The 19,490-nt window shown below is 46.7% G+C and overlaps 6 protein-coding genes across 6 annotated transcripts; 3 read left to right on the top strand and 3 right to left on the bottom strand.

The window, feature by feature from the left end:
• Positions 1 to 3,487: 3,487 nt before the first annotated feature.
• On the bottom strand, positions 3,488 to 4,312 carry MAA_06924 (uncharacterized protein; the record flags this gene model as incomplete). Its single annotated transcript, XM_007824922.1, has 1 exon — positions 3,488 to 4,312. The coding sequence occupies one exon, from the start codon at positions 4,310 to 4,312 to the stop codon at positions 3,488 to 3,490; it is 825 nt and encodes a 274-aa protein (XP_007823113.1).
• A 3,599-nt stretch (positions 4,313 to 7,911) lies between these two features.
• MAA_06925 (uncharacterized protein) lies at positions 7,912 to 8,523 on the top strand (the record flags this gene model as incomplete). Its single annotated transcript, XM_007824923.1, has 1 exon — positions 7,912 to 8,523. One exon carries the CDS (start codon positions 7,912 to 7,914, stop codon positions 8,521 to 8,523), a length of 612 nt encoding a protein of 203 aa, XP_007823114.1.
• A 1,962-nt stretch (positions 8,524 to 10,485) lies between these two features.
• Positions 10,486 to 11,335, top strand: MAA_06926 (Glycoside hydrolase, superfamily; the record flags this gene model as incomplete). Its single annotated transcript, XM_007824924.2, has 2 exons — positions 10,486 to 11,073; positions 11,132 to 11,335. The coding sequence occupies 2 exons, from the start codon at positions 10,486 to 10,488 to the stop codon at positions 11,333 to 11,335; spliced, it is 792 nt and encodes a 263-aa protein (XP_007823115.2).
• A 620-nt stretch (positions 11,336 to 11,955) lies between these two features.
• MAA_06927 (carbohydrate esterase family 1 protein) lies at positions 11,956 to 13,069 on the top strand (the record flags this gene model as incomplete). The annotated part of the gene is made up of 2 exons (XM_007824925.2): positions 11,956 to 12,674; positions 12,736 to 13,069. The coding sequence occupies 2 exons, from the start codon at positions 11,956 to 11,958 to the stop codon at positions 13,067 to 13,069; spliced, it is 1,053 nt and encodes a 350-aa protein (XP_007823116.2).
• Positions 13,070 to 13,677: 608 nt separating this feature from the next.
• On the bottom strand, positions 13,678 to 14,302 carry MAA_06928 (CHRD superfamily protein; the record flags this gene model as incomplete). Its single annotated transcript, XM_007824926.2, has 2 exons — positions 13,678 to 13,906; positions 13,965 to 14,302. 2 exons carry the CDS (start codon positions 14,300 to 14,302, stop codon positions 13,678 to 13,680), a joined length of 567 nt encoding a protein of 188 aa, XP_007823117.2.
• Positions 14,303 to 17,818: 3,516 nt separating this feature from the next.
• Positions 17,819 to 18,262, bottom strand: MAA_06929 (uncharacterized protein; the record flags this gene model as incomplete). Its single annotated transcript, XM_007824927.1, has 1 exon — positions 17,819 to 18,262. The coding sequence occupies one exon, from the start codon at positions 18,260 to 18,262 to the stop codon at positions 17,819 to 17,821; it is 444 nt and encodes a 147-aa protein (XP_007823118.1).
• Between the last annotated feature and the right edge of the window lie 1,228 nt (positions 18,263 to 19,490).

Consider the following 19,490-nt stretch of genomic DNA (forward strand, 5'->3'; position numbering starts at 1 on the left):
CACTGTTCTCCGTCGAGAGTGATCGTTCACACGTGGTCGTCGCACTACATCTATTCAGTAAGCTATGACAAGATTTATGCATTCGGCAGGCCTCGAGCTTGTCTTTCTCCTTTCACATCTTTGAACAGTCGCACGACACTCTGGCGTGGGCCAAACGGTAGTCCAACCTCTCACGCGATGCAGGTCTTGCATTCACCGACGGAAAAAATACCCTTGATGCCCATATTCGTCGCCGACCAAGGGATGAGAAAAGCTGACAAGGTTACAATTCCCAAGGCAAACGTGACTCCTTGGTATAGTTGCCCGCTGGGTTCGACGGGGGCCACATGACGAGAATGTGTCGCGATATTTGACCTCGGTAGCCTAAGCTTCTTTTTTATAGACCGCTTTTCGAAATGAATTCTGAGAGAAAGTGAAGGGAGGCTTGGGGATGGTCTTTTTTATGATTGTAAAAAAGGAAAGCTAGAAGCTTGTGCCCAAAGCTGCAACTTGCCTGCCTGCGTACAGCGTGGCCAAGTTATGCGTCCCCAGCAACTACCCTTTACGCATCTCTCCACTTGATAGGATAGATGCAACAGGGGTTCAGTGAGGGCTTGGAACAATAACTCGATTCATATGATAAGATTCTTGGGCATCAAAAGTCCTTGGTTTACTCAAAGCCTAGTTGACCAAAGAGCTTTGTAAAAATAATAAGTCTGTGCGCCTTGTGGACTAGGTTCCATGATCGTAGCCCCCTTGTAACCGTGTGACAATAGAAGATGCGGCGTTTCCGTACTCGAGCTGATGGCTATCCCCCGGGGGTTCTGACGGCTGTGCTACTGGGAGGATGACTGTGGGCCTAAACAAAGGTTCTCCAAGGAGTGTGAATAGATTGCTTCTTCTTTTGAGCTCTTGACATTGCCACTGGTCAAATGCCGCATGTTTCTGGCTAGTCGTGTAGCTGTTCAAGGAATCTTCCCACCTGGCTGACGTTCTTTGCGACATTGAAAAGCTCTTTGTCACACGGTTACACGAGGGCTACGATCACGGGACCTAGGGCAGAAGCTCGCACCACTTCTGATATAAATAAAGCTCCTTGATCACCTAGGCCTTGAGGAAGACCAAGGACTTTTGATACCAAAGACTGTTGTTTGATGAATTGAGGCATGATACTCCAAGCCTTTCACCCCTGTCACACTCTTTGTGTAAATGCTAGCCGTGTGAAGTCACGAATAGACGGTCCATAGCCCGTAAGCATGCAGTCAATAACAGGCGCTGGGAGTGGTCAAGCTAGATGTACCACGCAATGGAGCCCGTACTGTTTCAAAAGAGATGGCTGCGCGATGTATTTTGGGCGAGATGGATGGCCACCTTGTATTTTTATTGACCCCTCCTGCATGGCTCCTTTGCAAGCAATACCTCATCACTGGCCATGTCATCTTTTAGATTATTTGCTTCTGTTTCACATTGGCGACATTTCATTGCATTATTGGAGAGGCTGTATTTATGACGTGTTGTCTGTCATATCGCGGTGGTTTGATCTCTTTGTCTGTTTTGCTCCAATACATGTTTCACATCACGCATCAAGGTGCATTCTGTATGTGTCCGTGTGCCAGACAGTCCATACAGCACCCCTCCCATACAAATCCCCAAGCTTCTGGTCATGCACCCGTTTTGTGCAGCCTAAACACAAGACAACACCCTTACCGTAGCTCTGTGATGTTTGAAGCTGTTTTTATGAACCTCACTTTGTTATGTCTCCGCGTCCAGGAAAACCCTGTCTTGATCCTGCGACAGTCTTTTAGATGGCCCGTAAAGAACCTTTGTAATTTCAAAACATGGAAGCTTTGGCTCACGTCTTTGCACGTTGCATGTATTTTTGTTCGTTCAAGATGGGTTTGATTGTAATAACATCATGCACTCAAGAGTATACGAGGTGTTGGACTATTTAGATGACGAAACTTTCCTCTCCAGGTAGCTCATCAGAAAAGCACATCGTCACAACCTTTTACACATTTGACTTCAAACAACACCTTTACCAAAGACTTATTCCCGCTGCCAGGTGAGAGAAAATGGCCTGGTGGGACGGAAACTCCGCATTTAATCAAGAACCGCCGAAGGAAGAAAAGCCGCCTGGTCAAGAATTGTCGGTCAGCGAACAATGCGAAGATTTGATACTTGTCATGGATGCTTCTGTAAGTTCAATATAAAGCAAAGACCCATGGTGCTATTTCCCCTAGAACCGAGGAGGCACACACCGCTTTACATGTAGCGGAGATTATGCGGTCAAATGTCTGGCTGCAGCTACATAACGTCAACTATCATTATTTACGCCATTGCTAACATTTTCTGTAAAGGCAGTGCAGGCGAGATGCGACATTTTTGACTGCTTCAGTTTCACTGTGGATGTTAAGGAGGGCGAAAATCTCGCCGAAGTTGAGAAGCTTTTCGCACCATGGGCGGAGGCATATTGTTTTGAAAAGTGGGAAGAAGAATCAACCGAAACTCACTCGGAGTGGTTGTACATCCCCAATGATGGCACGGCTATTATGCCAGGCTTAGATGGGACTTTCCAACTAAAAGAAATATTGGGAGAAGCGGGTTTCGTCCACACAGTGTCAGGGAATGGGAGAAGGTGGAATTATTTTCGACCAGACCCCAAGGAATCCAAATCCAAGGTGGAGATGACTCCCCAACTACAAGAAATATTGGAAAAAGCGGGTTTCGTCCACACGGTGGCAGAGAATGGGGGAACGTCGAATTCTTTTCCACCAGACACCAAGGAATCCAAGGATTAACCTAGACGGGGCGGAGGAAGGAGGGTCATGGGACAATGGCGAGTTCTGTTAGGCAACTCACGGCCAGAGGTTTTTTTTTCCCGCAAGGGCTTTTTTTTCATCTCAATATGGCTGTGGAGTTGCAGGATTCATGGGTGTATTTCAAATTTCCAGTATTTCAATAAATGAGTTACAAAATTATTCGTCAACTGTTCTTCAACCCTCGTGATAAAGTAGAAATAAGAGCTGCAACAAGTCTTGATGATATACTAAGGATGTATATAGAAGAGCTGTATTTATACAAGAAATCATAAAGCCTAGAGCCCTAAGGCCTCAGGAATATAGCCCCTATTTGACAGCTATGTAATTCTATATAACACAAGTTATCTACGTCGTAAGCTACTTGAACGCTATTAAGCGGGCCTTTCTTTAATATTTACTTTATTACCGTTTTATATGTGCTAGAAGTATCCAAATACGATCGAATAATCATTTCAGTGCTGGTTTTATTGCAGAACCCTAAGCTGTAGAGTGGTATTGTGACAATCGTGTACAGCCCGTTGTGTAGTGTAGTTTATGTGGTGCTTAGGATAATAAAGTCGTTTGTTATTGCAATGTACAAGTACTTACTTCTAACAAACTACAAACATAAAGAAAAATGACAAAAAACATGATGGATGTACTCTTCGGTCTGTGCCGACCCTTGCCTCAAGACTGAAACTGCAATGCCCCTATTGCAAATCCACCAACACAGTCAGCGCTCCAGGATACATTTCTAGCATCTGTTTCTCCTCGACCGGCTCAAGCTCCCACCCTGCCTCTTCATCTTCATCTTCATCCTCATGCTTGCTAGGGGCACAGAGGTAGACGAAACGAGGCTTATATCTTAATTTACCATTTCTCTTTGGCGCAATCTCGATCGCCCGATACGCAAAAATAACCTTGGATGGGGATGGACCGTGGGAAACGTCCCTGTCCACGCTTCGTTGCAACATCAGTCGAGGACCAATTAAGCTGGGGGCTCCCATAGCCAGCGCATCAAGGCCGACTTTGCAAGCCGGACCGTGGGAACCGGCGTCGGTAGTGGACATGCTGAAGCCTTCAGCAATCTTGAGCCCAGTGATCATATACACCTTGTTATTCCCGATGAAACAGGCGGAAATAAAATCCTGGACACGTAACGAGGCGGTGATGCTATCTGTTACATATTGCTCACTGGCTTCGAACTCGTAAGTTTCCATAGCGGCGCACGTATAAGTGGTGGTCTTGTCTTTGGCAAACGTATACAGAACTTCGCTCGGCACGAGTGTGTGAGAAAGAGTCCCAACAATTCCTGCTGAGCCAGAAATGCCTTTCTTGACCACCTCTTTGAAATTGGGCACACGGCTCGCATTGATTGAGCTCCGAGGGATGGCAATGACATCATGCTGGTTAAGAGGGTTGGTCAACTCGCCAAGACTTGCGAAGATGCTGCCCAGTCGCGCTGTCGCGGGGCTCTCTGGTTTGATATCAAACGTAGGAGCGCGAAAGTAATATCGACAGGCTGATTGAGGCATAGTTTTTGGTTGCAGTTTCCCAACTATATCGACTTGACTTGCCAAAATTTGGGGGAGGCAGTTGACAACTGTTTCCGCAAGTATAGTGGTCTAGTATTGTGACAAGAGCTCAGCAATGAGGGTTTGGAGTCAATAGCTTTAATGTTGATTTATTCAATACCAGTCTTTGGTATCAGAGGTCCTTGGTTTTCTTCAAGGCCAAGTTGACTAAAGAGCTCTATTTATACAACAAGTTGTGCGAGCCTTTTGCCCTAGATCCCGTGATTATAGCCCGTCCTTTGCGTAACCGTTAATGTCACAGTATGCCTGCGCCACGCTGACGGCGACAATTGGTTTTCAGGCGAAGCGGGATGAAAATTGGTGCCCGAGTAGAGTGAATACGACACGATAGCAAGCAACAAGCTGTATGTATGCAGCTTCCCAATTTACATCTATAATATAATATATTAAGAGCGTCCCCTAGGCTCTAATTGGTTACTAAAAAAAAAACCCCTTTGGTACCTGGTCAATGTGAAAATGTGGCTTACGCCACTCACGTGTGTAGCATCGCGAACCTCGCAATTGTAGTGTTGTTGATGTTCGTGCGGCCGCAGGGCTCCCGAGAGGTCGGTGCTGCGCCGATTAGTCAATTTGATCCTTCCCGCCCGCTTTGCCTACCCCCGGGACAACTTGTTTTGTGGTATGCTGCAGCTGGAAACACGGCTATGTCCGCTGGATGACACGTCAATCTTGGGCTTGCGCCTCCACAGGGTCTCATCTAGACATGCTCGAGAATCATGGGGCGGCAGCGCTGCAACACCCGCTGCACTAGAAGGAGCACATGACGTCAATGCCACTCGTCGCCTTGTGTGGGGCCTCCACGTTTGCAGAGTCGTTGAAACAAAACATTGAGGGCTGAAGGCGTTCCAAGTCCGTTTCATGATCGGAGTACCAGATCTATTGGGATCTTGATGCATACTGATGCATAAGTGCCATGGCCCCAGCCACATTACTAGCCTGATTTAGTTGGTGTGTTGCACACGTTGATAAAGAAATGGTTTAATTGATGCGTGCTATCTTTAATAAACGTATCAAGTAATATCGTAATTTCGGCGTTGGAATGTAATAGCGTGTTAGGCCCTCTTCGGACATTTGCTCAGCGGCCATGGCCCGAGGCTTGTGATGATTTAGGCAGAACTGGGGGGCTGTCTTGACATTAATCTCAGATGCCGCTCCTCCATCGGTTCTGTTGAGGGACCCACCGGACGTGATCACGTGCGGGCAAACAGTCTGGCGTGCAGATGAAAGCCATCTGCACATTCTTCCTCTAGCCTTGTACTGAGATTTTTCAAGATTATCAATATAGAGCATCATTTGATGACAATCTCCTCTACGGCCTAGCCCCTCCACATGTTCATTCGCTATGAATGACAATTTGTCCATAGTCTGGTTCAAAACAAGTCGTCGTGGCCCAGAGTTCATTCTCCCTGTGATTTCGTCACCGCTTTATCGATGGCATCCGAGTCGCCAAGGAGCTCGACCACTTGCGAGTGCGTTTCGCTAGCATCGGCATTTGTATTTCGTATTTCGTCATATTCCTTCTCTTTCTGACCGGCAAAGGTCGTGAATATGAAAAGGACATCACCACGCAGGTCGAGGTGCCACATTCAGCGACGTGTCCGAATGTGTTGGCTAACTGTGAAGATTCGAAATGTGATGGAATTGTGAATCACGGCATCACCTGGTCTGTCCGATCCAGTCGCGACAGAGACAATGTCATGAATGAAGAGGAGATACTGACTGAACACGCGAGGGACGCAGTTGACTCTCCTAATCGCAACAAGGCTGGGCTCAGCAATGGAGCATGCGGTACGATCAGCTGAGCAAGCTGCGTCCAACACACACCTACTATGTGAATGCTGAACAGCGCCACGGTTGGGTGTCTGGGGGCGCGCACCCCGGTTTGGGCGACGAGATGCATGAGTTCAATTTGAACATGATGGGGACGGCCTGGGGACCCTCGCCTGTCAGATTTGCGGACAAAGGGCTGTGAATATCCATGTTGGCTCTTGCAGCCCTTTGTTCATTGTTTCACTGACTGAAAGGCATTATATAAGCACATGTACACATGCAAAGATAAATTCTCTGGTTGGATTACCATCGATCGACTTCTACCTCTCTCATCCTCACGTCACGAGAATATAACCCACTGTCGCTCCCAAGTCGCAAACGCTTGCCAACTCGCGGCGCATTCGAAGCATTAAAGCAACCTCTCGCTCACCATCGCCATCATGGAGGAAGCACCCAGCGGACATGCCAGTCAACTCGTCGTCCAGGCCATGCGGTGCCAAAATACACTGAAAGACCTTCTTTCAAATTGCGAACAAAACGACCTTGGGCATCAGAAGTCTAATTTCCTGTCTGACCAATCCGCCAGATTTAACTCATGGTGTTTCAAAATAGGCATTTATAAGTCAGGCCAACGTTCTTTGGACTATCGTCTAAAGGACCTCCCCGAGAGGAGAAGAATAATAGCAGGACTCCTCGAGGTGTTAAATCTGTGTTTGCAAAGTGAGTGAACCCCGAAGTGAGGAGGAAGTTAAAATAAATTGTGGCAAGTTAATAGGGTGCGTCGAACCAGACCTGCTGAAGCCAGAAATTTTTGATGAGCACGCTACGAGCAAGATTCAAAGCCAACAGAAATGCGACGATGAAGATGCCGACAGCTCTGAATGGTCTCGAGATCCGATTCCTGTCTCACACGATCACGACCCACATCTCCAGCCAAATAGGAAATGGACACGCATAGAGAACAATATTTACAGGCTCCATACGCAAGCTCGGTTGATTGAATTGGATGGGGAAAATGATATGCAGACAAGGATTGAACGGTTCAAGAATGAGCCGGGTCAGAATCAAGTCTACGAGTTATTCAAGACAATGGCCCGGGAAAAAGTCGAGCATCAGTTTCCACGGTCGCCTCTCTGGATGCAAGAAAGAATTGCGGAATCATTCGCTAGGAGAAGAATGCGCTTTGAATATTTGAAGCATCAGCAGGAGAAGCTTGCTTGTGGTTTGCATCATGAATCTCCACCCCAACCACAGAATGATCCCGCAGGGACAACCTTGACCCCATTTCCTGAAACCGATACCCAGGTAAACAAACCAGACAGCCAGAATACCACGCCCCGCGTCGGGAATCGTGGTGTCATACTCTCAGCAACTGAGAATACTCGCCTCGATACGATTTCGCCGCCTCGGACGCAGGTCTTTCCATCAGCAGAGAGCGTTGCTTCAGTCACGATGAGGCACGGTGGCTTTCCGTGCCGGCCAAGACTTCAGGGATCAGACATCTTTACGTGTCCCTATTGTTTTCTTGTGTTTCCTTCGACAGAAGCAGAAGGAATATCCTGGAGGTACGCACCGTTCAGCCTGGATGAATCACCAGATGTCTGAGAGACTAGTGCTGACATAATTTCAGCCAGCATGTCATGAGGGACTTTGAGCCTTACTTTTGCGTTTTCAAGGACTGCTCTGAACCTTTTGAAGTGCACAATAGCTTTGAGGGGCTTCTAACCCACATACATGACTCACACGTTTCTGCACATTATTATTTCAAAATGCCCGACGGGTCCGACCGAGCATTCGAAAACAGAAAACTATTTGAACAGTTTCTTCAAGAGAAACTGAACATACCAAGACCAGAATGGAACTCGTTAGCAGAACTTGGCCGGGAGAAAACGCCTTTCCTATTTGAAACTTGCCATTTTTGCGGCGGCTATCCAGACGTGGTCAAGAATTGCTTTCCCGCTCCAAATACACCCTGCGCCCAGGCTGAAATGAGGAAGCATATCAAGCAACATATGGAAGAGATTGCTCTATACTTGCTGCCTGTCATGGACGACGTGGTCGATGATGCACCCGGGGAGGACAACATGAGTGATGATGCTGTTGGCACACAGCGTCATGGTTTGGACGAATTGAGTGCCGTCACCTGGCGCACGACGCCACAGCAAGAACATTGCGATTCTGAGGATCGAGTGGAGTCCACGAATACAGTTGACGGACAATTACAGTCTGACTTTGAGATGGAGGCTCAGCCTAATCATCCCGGCAAGAAGAATCATGGGCTCGAGGGGTCCAAAGAGAACAAGAACGGGGGCAAATCAGCCCAGGGATGCGTTGCTTGGAGCGATTGGTCAAAGTTGCCGTCAAGCTCGTCCCCTGAATAGAGAGCCAAGGTTAGGATTTCCTCCTGTACAGGGTCGAATTCACAAGGATGGCGAGACACTTCAAAGAGAGTGTCGTGCCTGTGGCAAGTTTGTCACAGTTAGTTGGGCACAATGCCAAGGTCTAATTTGTTGGATTACTTGCTTCAACGAGCATGGAGATGTTCGATGAGGCTATTACTGAGTGTTGGAATAAAATGTGTTATTATGGAGAGCCGGCGTGGGGACGTGGACGTTACTTTGGCTCCTACTGTTAGTCTCCGTACAACATTATGGGACGTCTCACTCTTTCGTCATTTTTGGGTAATGAAGAGGATGGTGGTCAATGGAACATATAGAATGTGCATATCATAGGCATTCTTACATCATAGATTAATAACTTGATGGAACATTGGTGCCCTGGCGACAATGAAATGTACCCCGTAGGTTGGATGCACCAAGCCCATAGACTGCGTGGATAAATGTAGCTCGTCTTGGAGACCATGTATTTCGACATTCACTTCCCTTATCTCTCTGGAAGCCTTCTGATTTATGAGGTTGGGAGACATTTGTTAGCGCCTTGGGCGCATTACAAAATTGACTTGTAACATGTAAGTCACCACTGTCATATTGCCGGGGCTGTAAGTACAGAGTGGTTTCTAGCCATTGTTGGTCGATCGGCACGCTCACACGCTTTGGTGTTGTTTTGGTCTGCACTGTACCCGTGGCGGCGTGGCAGCCGATTTTGCCAAAAATAACAGCCCTGTGCTTATGGTATTTCTATGCGGGATCACGAGACGGTGTGAAAGAGAAGTGGTATCGGAAGACCAGAGACTGCATGCGGTTCAACATGGTCAATTATACAACATCTGAGGGAGTTACCGAGCTAGGGATTTAGTAGAGGCTCACAAGTAGGCATTTTTGAACCAATAGGCTAGAAGCGATCGCATATTAAAATTACATTTGCATACACAGATTAGGTGTGTGGTCATGCCGGGTAGTGGACGATTGTTCCCATACATACTCGCAGTTCTACTTTCCAGCAACCACCAAATGCAGCTTCTTCCATGGTCAGCTTAAGAAGGTTAGTGTTAGAAACAATTATGCCATGCATAAGGCTTGAATACTTGCATATAACCGTGCTCTATGCATATGGCTAATAATACTCGAGCGATTCTATATCTACTGCATGCGTAATGATGGCAAATAATACTGAACCACGTTGGCAAAAGTAAAGGAATACATCTACCAGCAGTGCCACCAGAAAAAGGATTCCAGACGCGCCAAGAACCGGCTACGGCCTTGCGCCATGCTGCACAAAACTCGGCGGCACTGTTACGATCTAGTGAGCGGTGAGCATTTGAACCTGCAAGTCCAGGGGCTCAGCCAAGTCTCAAACCCTTGTGTAACTATAGTCAGGCCCAAGGACCGGTCCGTGCCGCAATAGGCATGATTTCCGCGTAATAACTGTTATGCATGAAGACTATCGAAAGCATGGTATCACAAACACGTAGGCGGAGGATTGATCCATCGTTGTGCATCTCGAACAAAGCAGTCGGCTCCATTAAATCCCTGCCACAAATCCTCGGTCTGGGCTTTCGGCCGATTCCTCTGGGATTTGTCAAGGAGCTTCCATCAGGAACCTTCTATCCCTGGTTGCCACGGCAGTACGACTTGTCATTATTGGCTGCGACTACTTGCTGTGTTATGTGGTAACACATGTCACCTACTCAACGTAGCCAACTTTGACCTCCATGGACTTTTCTTACCGAGTTTTGGAAAAGGGTTTTACAAAATCAATGGAGCATGCAGTTGGGGAAACTGAAATTTGTCACTCAAATCCAAGTATAAGTAGGAGCTGGGGTCTAGCCACATTTCAAGTTCTGCGTAGAATCGACAGCCGCTGAAGCAATTGACTTGCCCAACGCCTGCTCTTCCTGTCTTTACTTGTCAAAGAATAACTGGCTTCGTACCAAAATGTTCAAAATGCCCCACTTAAGCTCGTTGGTAACGGCAGCACTGCTGTTGACGACATCCTCCGGCGCCGAAACACCGAAACGCGGCCTCGCTGCCAATGACGGCATTCCCATCAACAACTTTTGGGGAATTTTTAAAGGCCACAAGTCCCAGATTACCTGGCAATACAACTGGGATAGCACAACAAACCAAAAACAGCCCTTTGCCGAATTCGTACCCATGCTCTGGGGCACCCAGAGCTATCACACTCAGCAATGGCATTACAACGCTCGCTACTGGATGCAGCGAGGAACCCAGCATTTACTGGGCTTCAACGAGCCCGACCGTCCAGACCAGGCAAACATGTCCCCCGAAGCGGCAGTAACAGCATGGAAGACGTATATGGAGCCGTATGCAGGCCAAGTAAAGCTTGGCGCACCGGCAATCTCGAATGCCGGCTACGACTGGCTGAGCGAGTTTCTCAACCAATGCCAAGGCTGTCATATTGACTTCATCCCTGTCCATTGGTACAACGATCATACCCTGGAGTTTGACCTGGAGAACTGGGTCAACAAGGTCTGCCAATTGGGCAGGGGCCGTCAAATTTGGATCACAGAGGTAAGTCGCCGGACTCATAATTTGCACGGCAGATAGGTCATGTTGACGCGAGGTGTAGTTTCAAGGATTCGGGTCTCCCGCTCAGCAGGGCGAATTTTTGAAGAGGGCCATGCCGTTTTTGGATAAAACTGCTTGTGTTGCGCGGTACGCGTACTTTGGCACTGCGATGAACTCTCAGGTTCTTCTCCAGAATGGTGGCCCAGCCCTTTCACCTCTCGGAACGCAGTATGCTTTCAGTCCCTACGGGTATGGGACAGTTTGAGGCCGCATGTATGGCTTCCGTTGGTTGTATAGTGACCTTTGGGTACGGGATAGATTATAGATGCTCGAGTCTTTGAGCATACTGTACGTGGTTTGGAATGGGATGTTGCCCCGGGCTATGCTTTTCATGGTCGGTCCGGTTGTATGTACTTTCACTTCACAAGCCACAGGTGTTTGCTGCAAATACAATTGATGTTGCTACTTGACAATTGAATGTCCCGGAGTCAGTGACTACTCAAGTAGCGTTGCCATGTCCAGAGCACTGCAGCACGGGCAACATCCATCATGAGGCAAAACCCATGGTCAACTGCACGTGGCGCCGGCAGGAGATCAAGACAGGAAGCGCCCAGGGGCACGAGGATCGACTCCTCATCCGTGACCGCTCTAGATTGACCACACGCGGACACTAAGCCCGTTGTGGCTACCTAGAGCAGGTCATCGTCGATCGATCTGGCGCCGATCCTTCATCCTGCTCCTCCCAGGCTGCCAGGCGTGGGCGTGTTTCTGCTTTGGTTGAGAATATCATGTCAAATGTCGACCGTGTAACAACTCAATACGTCCGATACCCCTGTATCTGGTACTATCTGGAAGAAAGGAACCCCATCATTACCCATTGTCGTCATGGCCAACAAAGTGGCCATGTTGTTTCTCGCGTTTCTCGTCATCAACATCAACCCCGTCGCCACCCTTTCGGTCGCGTCCAACCAATACACGGGAGGCGACACATCGGGCTGTGGAAAGATGCATACTGCCCAAGTCATCGGCCTTCCCATCTATCGCGGGATACAGTCTAGTGGCGTGCATCGCAGTTACAGCGTGCATCTCCCTTCCCACTACGATAAACACCATGAATACCCTACTATTCTAGGCTTCCACGGCTCCAGTAGTATCGGGTTATTCTTTCAGGCCGATACGAAACTCGACGAGGCTCGATTTACCCGCGACAAGATCATGGTTTATCCCAACGGACTAGGCGGTGCATGGGCCGGAGCCAACTACTCCCAGGCCACTGTCGACCAAGACTTGCAATTTGTGTGGGATCTTCTTGCCGACTTACGTCAGAACTTTTGCATCGACAGTTCGCGCATTTATGCAACCGGTTTGTCCAGCGGTGGCGGCTTCGTGGATACCATTGCTTGCAACAGCACCGTCGGAGGCGAGTTTGCTGCCATGGCCCCGGCCTCCGGGTCCTTTTATACTAATAACGATGCAAACCATCATTTATGCGAGCCTGCACGCGTTCCGATGCCCATTTTGGAGTTCCACGGTGGAGCTGACGCGGATGTCAAGTATGGTGGCGGGCAAGGTGAAGGTGGTATTGAGCCTGCAATCCCGAATTGGTACGCGCATGAACTTGACAGATTCATGGCAACAACAAATACTAATAGTAAAAATGTCAAGGCTCGGTTGGTGGGCAGCCCGGAATAAATGCGACACGCCTCATCATCAGGAGGATCTGTTTGACGGTGACGTACACCATCTTACCTGGACATGCGGCGGGCAAGAAGGGGTAGTGCAGCACTACAAGACCGATGATCAAAGTATAACTCAATCCTGCTCTTTGAGACTTGGGGCTATGTTGGAACGCTTGCTAACTTTTGTGCGGGCAGAGCACGACTGGCCATCGACAGAGCCAAACTTTTCGCAACTAGCGGCTGGTGATAAGCCAACGCATATTCAAGCCAATGAGATTATCCAGGATTTCTTTATGAGGTTCACACGTCCTGAAGTTTGAGCCATGACCCAAGGAAGCATTTGCAAAATGGTGGTATTTGCTGGTATTGTTACTATATATCTATAATCGCGGCAGAGAAGTTGACTACACGTCTTGATGAAATGTTGGAAAAATGATGAACTTGATCTTATTATACTTTACTACGGTTTCAGAAATACCCATTGTGAGTTGGTGTAGCGAGGCCGCTACTGCGTTGTCAATAGCCGCGACCAGACAGGACATTTATCCATTTCAATATTGAACATGCCATGGTAGCATTTGCATTCTTGAACCAACATGCTCATTCCAATTTATACCTACTAGTTGGATAAATAAAAGGCTTACATCACAATTTTCTTACTCTGGCAACGTATGTTTAACATATGAAAGCTTGGTGCAACATGCTCGAAGAACAAACACTAGAATTTTTACGATAGCTTAAAAATGCTTATACCTGGACTAAGGATTACCATATGCAACACATTGAGTTATTATTTAATAAAAATACAGCTCATTAAATCTGATAGATCTTATAGACCAATTAACATGACATTGACTTGGACCATATAAATCTCAACCCCTGATTCGTATACTCAACACTATTTATTGCCAATCATTCCCGGCTAGCCTTAGCACTTGTTTCCGCTGTCCAATTGGCCTCTCACGGCACCAGGAATAGCCAAGCTGGAATGAACGTCTGTGAAAAAAGCAGACGGGTTTCTCTCAATCTGCTCAACATGGAATCCTTGACCCGTATCTTCGCCGTCTACCTTTACGCCAGTAAGAAACGGTCCTCTAAGGCAGCCAATGCTAGTTCGACGACCACCTTGAGAGTCTTGTGGATTGGGAAACGCAATACTACATGGCCATTCAATTATTAGCAACTTGCTTGTAGTCATGCGAAGCGGAGTCTTACCGTGGCGGCCCAGCCTTTCCTACTGGTGCCTCGTGAATGTGAGTAGCCGTCAGAGCAGGCGATTGATATTCACCGCGGAATCCATCTAGGGTGAGATTGTAGCAGATAATATTTTCATAACTGTTGATGCCGTATTGAAAGAACCCAGATGCACCGGCTAGTCCGCCGGTAGGCTTGTTGTCGGCGTCGACAACAGCCCTTGGGCCAACCTTGACGCTGTAGGTCGAGGTGAATTGGAATGGTCCTTCTGAAGTCCTATGCTTCCCAATGTTGATGTTTAAAAGGGGGCTGGCCGCCGCAATGGAGATGTAGCCAGTTAAAAGCACTGATGTCTTCATGTTTGTTTGTCAAGTGAGGGGGAAATGGCCAAGGAAGTTGAGATGAAGCACTTTTCATCATGACGAGAAGAAGCTCGAATTATATATTTTCAATTTCTAATGCCACAAGAATTTGTAGCTACTTGAATACGAGATTGAAACCAGGTAATTCCAGCTAATTTGATTGTCGCCAAGACAGGCAACACCGCATGAGGGCAAGAATTCCCTGGATGTCTGTACACAGCCTTATTTTTTGGTCTAAATTAGAATCACAATGCACTCACTTCCAGATTGAGTGGTCACTTGTGGTGACTGCCGAGCCAAATAGAGCAATTGTAATGTTTTAGCCTCGTCATCGCCAAGGTTGCCGCCTTGCTTGGCTCACGACCCGCGCACGCCACATTAATCTGCCAAGCTGCCGACGTCTGTTGTCATATCTGCACAAGTTCTTACTTTTTGGGGACGGGACGACATTACTAACCCACCAGACATGAAGGGCTCAACGCTACTGAGATGTAGCCGTTTTGATAGGTTCATCGTTCAGTGGGATGCCACCCATAGCTGTGTTCACACGAATTGCTCCTTGAGCTCACTGCAACAGGGAAGCAAACCTCGCACGTAGATAATGAACCATTACATTTTCAGAAATTCAATAGAACATATACTCGGTTTCGTGTGTTCATAGCGACTTCCCAAGTGTCATGGTGCGCAAGGTGTCGGGTTGCCAAGAGCCAAGAAGCGCCTTGCGCGCGGATTACCAAGATGCCGGACAGTAGCGGCGGACAGGACAGAAGCCGGGCCAAGTGCCGTACCGTATCTTGGGTTAGTTTATTTACCATTTCTATCATCTTGACTTGGCATTTGCTTGCTTTACGTAATGTCAAGTCATGTGAGCCGACCTTGGGTGGATGTTTAAGATTGTTCCCCTCTTAGTCGCGCGCAGCCATTTTCTCACAGAAAGTAATCCGCCGTGGCATCAGTAGCACCCGCCTAAACAATTCGAGACTTATTATTTCTGGTATTCTGGATAAGCAAGCGGGTGTATCAAAATATAGCATCTCTCAAGACTATGTTGGTACCTGTAGTGATTCGTGTATTCCGGTCCCAAGATTCAAGAACTAGCTAACGTAATCTGGGCATAATCTTTCCTGATAGAATGTTACATCCCAGAAATGTCTATTGAGAATCTAAGCAGACCGCATTTAACCCATCTTACAGAACCTTTTATTAGCTAGTAACAACACAAGCATTATGCCAAGTCATGCATCACAACGAGGCTGTCTCAGCTCATCATGCAGTAAAAGCTGCCTGGAGCTAGCCTTGCAAGGCGTAGGTAACAAGACGACACGACGCCGTGAGATGTCCGAAGTCATCTCTCAGCCCTTTCTGGATCAAGACAGATCCCCTTGAACTACAGCGCACAGAAGCATGTGTATTGGATCTCGAAGTCGTGGAAACGCTGCTCGGGCGTACATTCGTTGGTTGAACAACTTGAGAGCGTGGCGATAAGAATATAGTCGTATCACGTGTGGACGCGCTGAAATACAGCTCCGATTAGACGTACTGACTAACCAGAGCAAGAACGGCTTGACAAGCTCTATCTGTTACACGAAAGTCACGTTCATAAAGGCATGGGCCGAACATTGAACTCGACGATAGTTACAGTGGGTGTACACAAGGGATTGAGACGTGCTTGCTTGAGGCCTTGGAACGCTCGCTTGCTCACCGCTGCTTGATACAAATAAGGGACATCCGCCCTTTGAGGTCTTGAGAAAACCAAGAAACTTTAAAATTAAAGCGAATCCTTAGCTGAAGACCAAATTGATCCAAGCCCCCTATAACACAAGCCCTTGTCACATTATCATGCTCGAAGAGTTGAGGTCTTTTATCTTCAACCACACCCTCCCCCAACGGCCAAAAAAAAAAGCGCATTAATTCAGGCAGTTGACCAGCCTTTATTTTGTAATAGCTGGGAAATCTGACACAACTCCACAATTTAAACCTTAGTCTTGCAAGTTTCTTAATTTGTCGTGATTTGTTGTAGGGCATAATCCTAGTCCGTGACAAGGGTTGAGTCAGGACTTTAAAGCACCATGACTCAATTCATCTAATAACAGTCTTCGGCATTAAGGGTCCTTGGTTTCTTTAATTTCATGGAATAGGGCCGGGACAACTATGTCAGAACTGAAATATGAATGCATTATCTTTGACCAAGGCACATGAAACATGCGACTAATCCACCGGCGTACTTGAAACACCTAGTGCTGTTCACAAAAGGCGTCAGTGTAAAATTAAATAGCTATGTCGGCAAAGCCCAGTGTATTTGTTGTTATCTGTCCTTTTTCATCGTTTGTCCGCTTTCCCCCCCCTTTGATTTAATTGATAACGTAATCATTACCAACTACCCGTGCCACGCTATTTGCAGCACGTAAGAGAGCTGCCTATGGACCTGGGATTCTACCATGGGAAATCCTAGTAAATACTACTACGGACTCTCCTTGACTCGCATTTAAGCATGAAAGTAGATTATAAAATCGTCGAAGTAGAAAAGTCAACCGGGTATCTTGATGACACTGATTTGCATATAAACACTGCATCTATGTTTACTAATCAGGAGACAGTGCACTGTGACTGTCAGCCTTATATGAGTCTGGTATTAAATAGGAAGTAGACGCACCGGGCTAAGAAGCAATCAAGGAGCGGTTGAGTTTGCTAACACCGAAATTTGGTATTCCGTGGCGCGGTATAGAATGCGAGCGATGTCAAATGCACTCGCTTTGTGAGTGCCGGCCAGCCCTAAACTGGTTGTTAAACAAAGCACTAAAAAGGCTCAGAGAAATATTAATACAGTATTTATAGTAAGATAAAAGCTATTTATATATCTACATGTACGGATAAAAGCAGCGTAGACGGCCATGTAGGCGCTGTGCACGACTACCAGTCAAACCAAGAGCGCCTACATGGGCGGTAATACTATGTCAATAGTATGCGGCGGCAAAAATAACTAGACAATTAGCAAGTTTTCAGGTCCGTAGCGTGGCTAGAGGTAAATCAGGGCTATATATTCTCCATGAAATAAGACATTAAATACAAGAACTGCAAGAGCAAGCCTTACCATGATATTGGATAGGATAAAAGGACTAACAAGGCCAAACGCATAGCGACTCAAGTCCTGCACTTACTGAGATTGCATTAAAGCTATAAGCGAGTAGGGTTATTAATAAAAGGTGATATGTATAATAGCAGCAGGAAACTAGTAGCCGGACAACCTTCCACAGCCTCAAGGTTAGATTAGACATATTTGTAAGATATTTATAGCTAAGTGTATATATATACTTGTATATGTAGCGATATTATATTTAACTTAACACGAATAGACTTAGTATACTATCTTGATTACACAGTGTTATTTGCATTCAAACTATCAACTTATCTCTAGCAAATACAAAGGGAAAAACCTTACCAAGCAAGCTTATTACTTACTTGGTTGGACGAAAAACCCTTCTTCGCTGCCGCTTTTAATGCATCTGAAATTCTCTATACTTCACAGCCTTTAGCACGCAATTCTGCATCTATCTCCGTTGCCGACTTCTCTTTTTGATAACCCATGCACCCTTTAAATACACCGTTACCTTTGGTTTCGCACTCTCGGAATTCGGACTTCTCTCGGCACTTATCAAATGCGTCCTTGCGTAGGTTGTTGCACTTCTCCTTGGAAGGCTTCGCTTCATGGGCGTCTAAGCACTCTTTAGGCGACTTCCAGCCTTGAGGGTTCTCGCATGCTTGCATAATTGGGTTATTGATCATGTTGCAGAATTTTTCTGTACCGCACCAATATTCGGTAATCGGTGCCATAAATCCGCATTGATCGAGAAGGTTTACTGGTTGCGTCCAAGGTAGTTTCTTGTTCTGTCGAGTCTCAATAGAGGCCGCAAGAGAGGCGACAGCGAAGACAGGAATAATGGCTGTAGAGTACTTCATTTTGATGGCTAGCTTCTTTTGTTGGAAGAAAAATAAAAGGTCGAGATAGTTTATAGCAAGGAGATTGCAAGTGAATAATTGGTAAATAGTTGCACGGCTAGATAGCAAATCAGGGATACCTAGAATTCTTGCGAGGATTTCGGCGTTAAATTATAGGCAGACTTTGCTATTACCAGTATAAAGTAATATATATATAATATTAAGGAGCCTATTTACCATGACTCTTCAACAAGCCCACTCTCTATAGCATAATATTGAGGTTTCATTTATATTAATTTAAATGACTCGAGGCATCCAAGACTCCTGGTAGCGCTACTACTGTATAAGCATGAATACATGTGGGCTCCTAATATTATTTCGTGTGACTCATGCTGCAATCTATTATTTATATTCGTTTATGTGAAATTATTCGCAGCTATGTTATGCACTCTACTAGCGCTTTATCTGAGTTTTAATGCAGCCACTACATTAACACGACTTGTTAAATCGACAAGACAGCTTTCAGCCAACCATTCAATTGCAGTTTGGAATTCTCTTTATCCAGCTATCAGGGTTGACTTTTCCTTTGATGCAAATATCCCCAATATCAATACTCCCAAGCACGTCTCCCTATAGTCGCATATTGTATTAGTACCACGCCAACAATCCGACTTCCTATGCGCATAGACTCAGGCCACGTACGTCGTCTGATGCAAAGTTACAGCCTTGAATGCCTGATCCAGTTCCAAAACAGAGTTGGTTTTCAGGCTGTTCTAGGCCTGCGATATCTGGTAATGTCCACGCACTGGATGCAGCTAGGCCTGCAAGGACACTGAAAGAGGTTATCGAGCCCCTCATTTAATGCGGTGTCAAGATAAACAATCTGGAAAGATACGTAAGGGAGGATATATTAGCAATATGTCGTCACCTTCAGCTGGTACCCAGCTGCTTTATACCTCTCCTTTCTCGTGTCCGCTCCTGTCCTGTAGCTTGCTACACAAGTGATTAATCTATAAACTACCGACGTGAAGCCTACCATTCGCCGCCGCTCGCATTGTATAACGTAAACTGAAGACCCTCTGGCGTGGCATCAGCCGACAGTTGCATCCATTACGTGTGCACCGGGATATGCAGGAATATTGGTCAAAGACCACACATGGGCTGCGTAAGTGGATTGCGGGGAAAAGGCTGTCGAGGCCGCCTTCTGTTCCAACAAGGCAAGAAATGAGCATATAGGGGGAAAAACAGG

This window comes from Metarhizium robertsii (genome assembly GCF_000187425.2).
Source record: "Metarhizium robertsii ARSEF 23 chromosome Unknown MAA_Scf_5, whole genome shotgun sequence".
Classification (NCBI taxonomy): Eukaryota; Fungi; Ascomycota; class Sordariomycetes; order Hypocreales; family Clavicipitaceae; genus Metarhizium; species Metarhizium robertsii.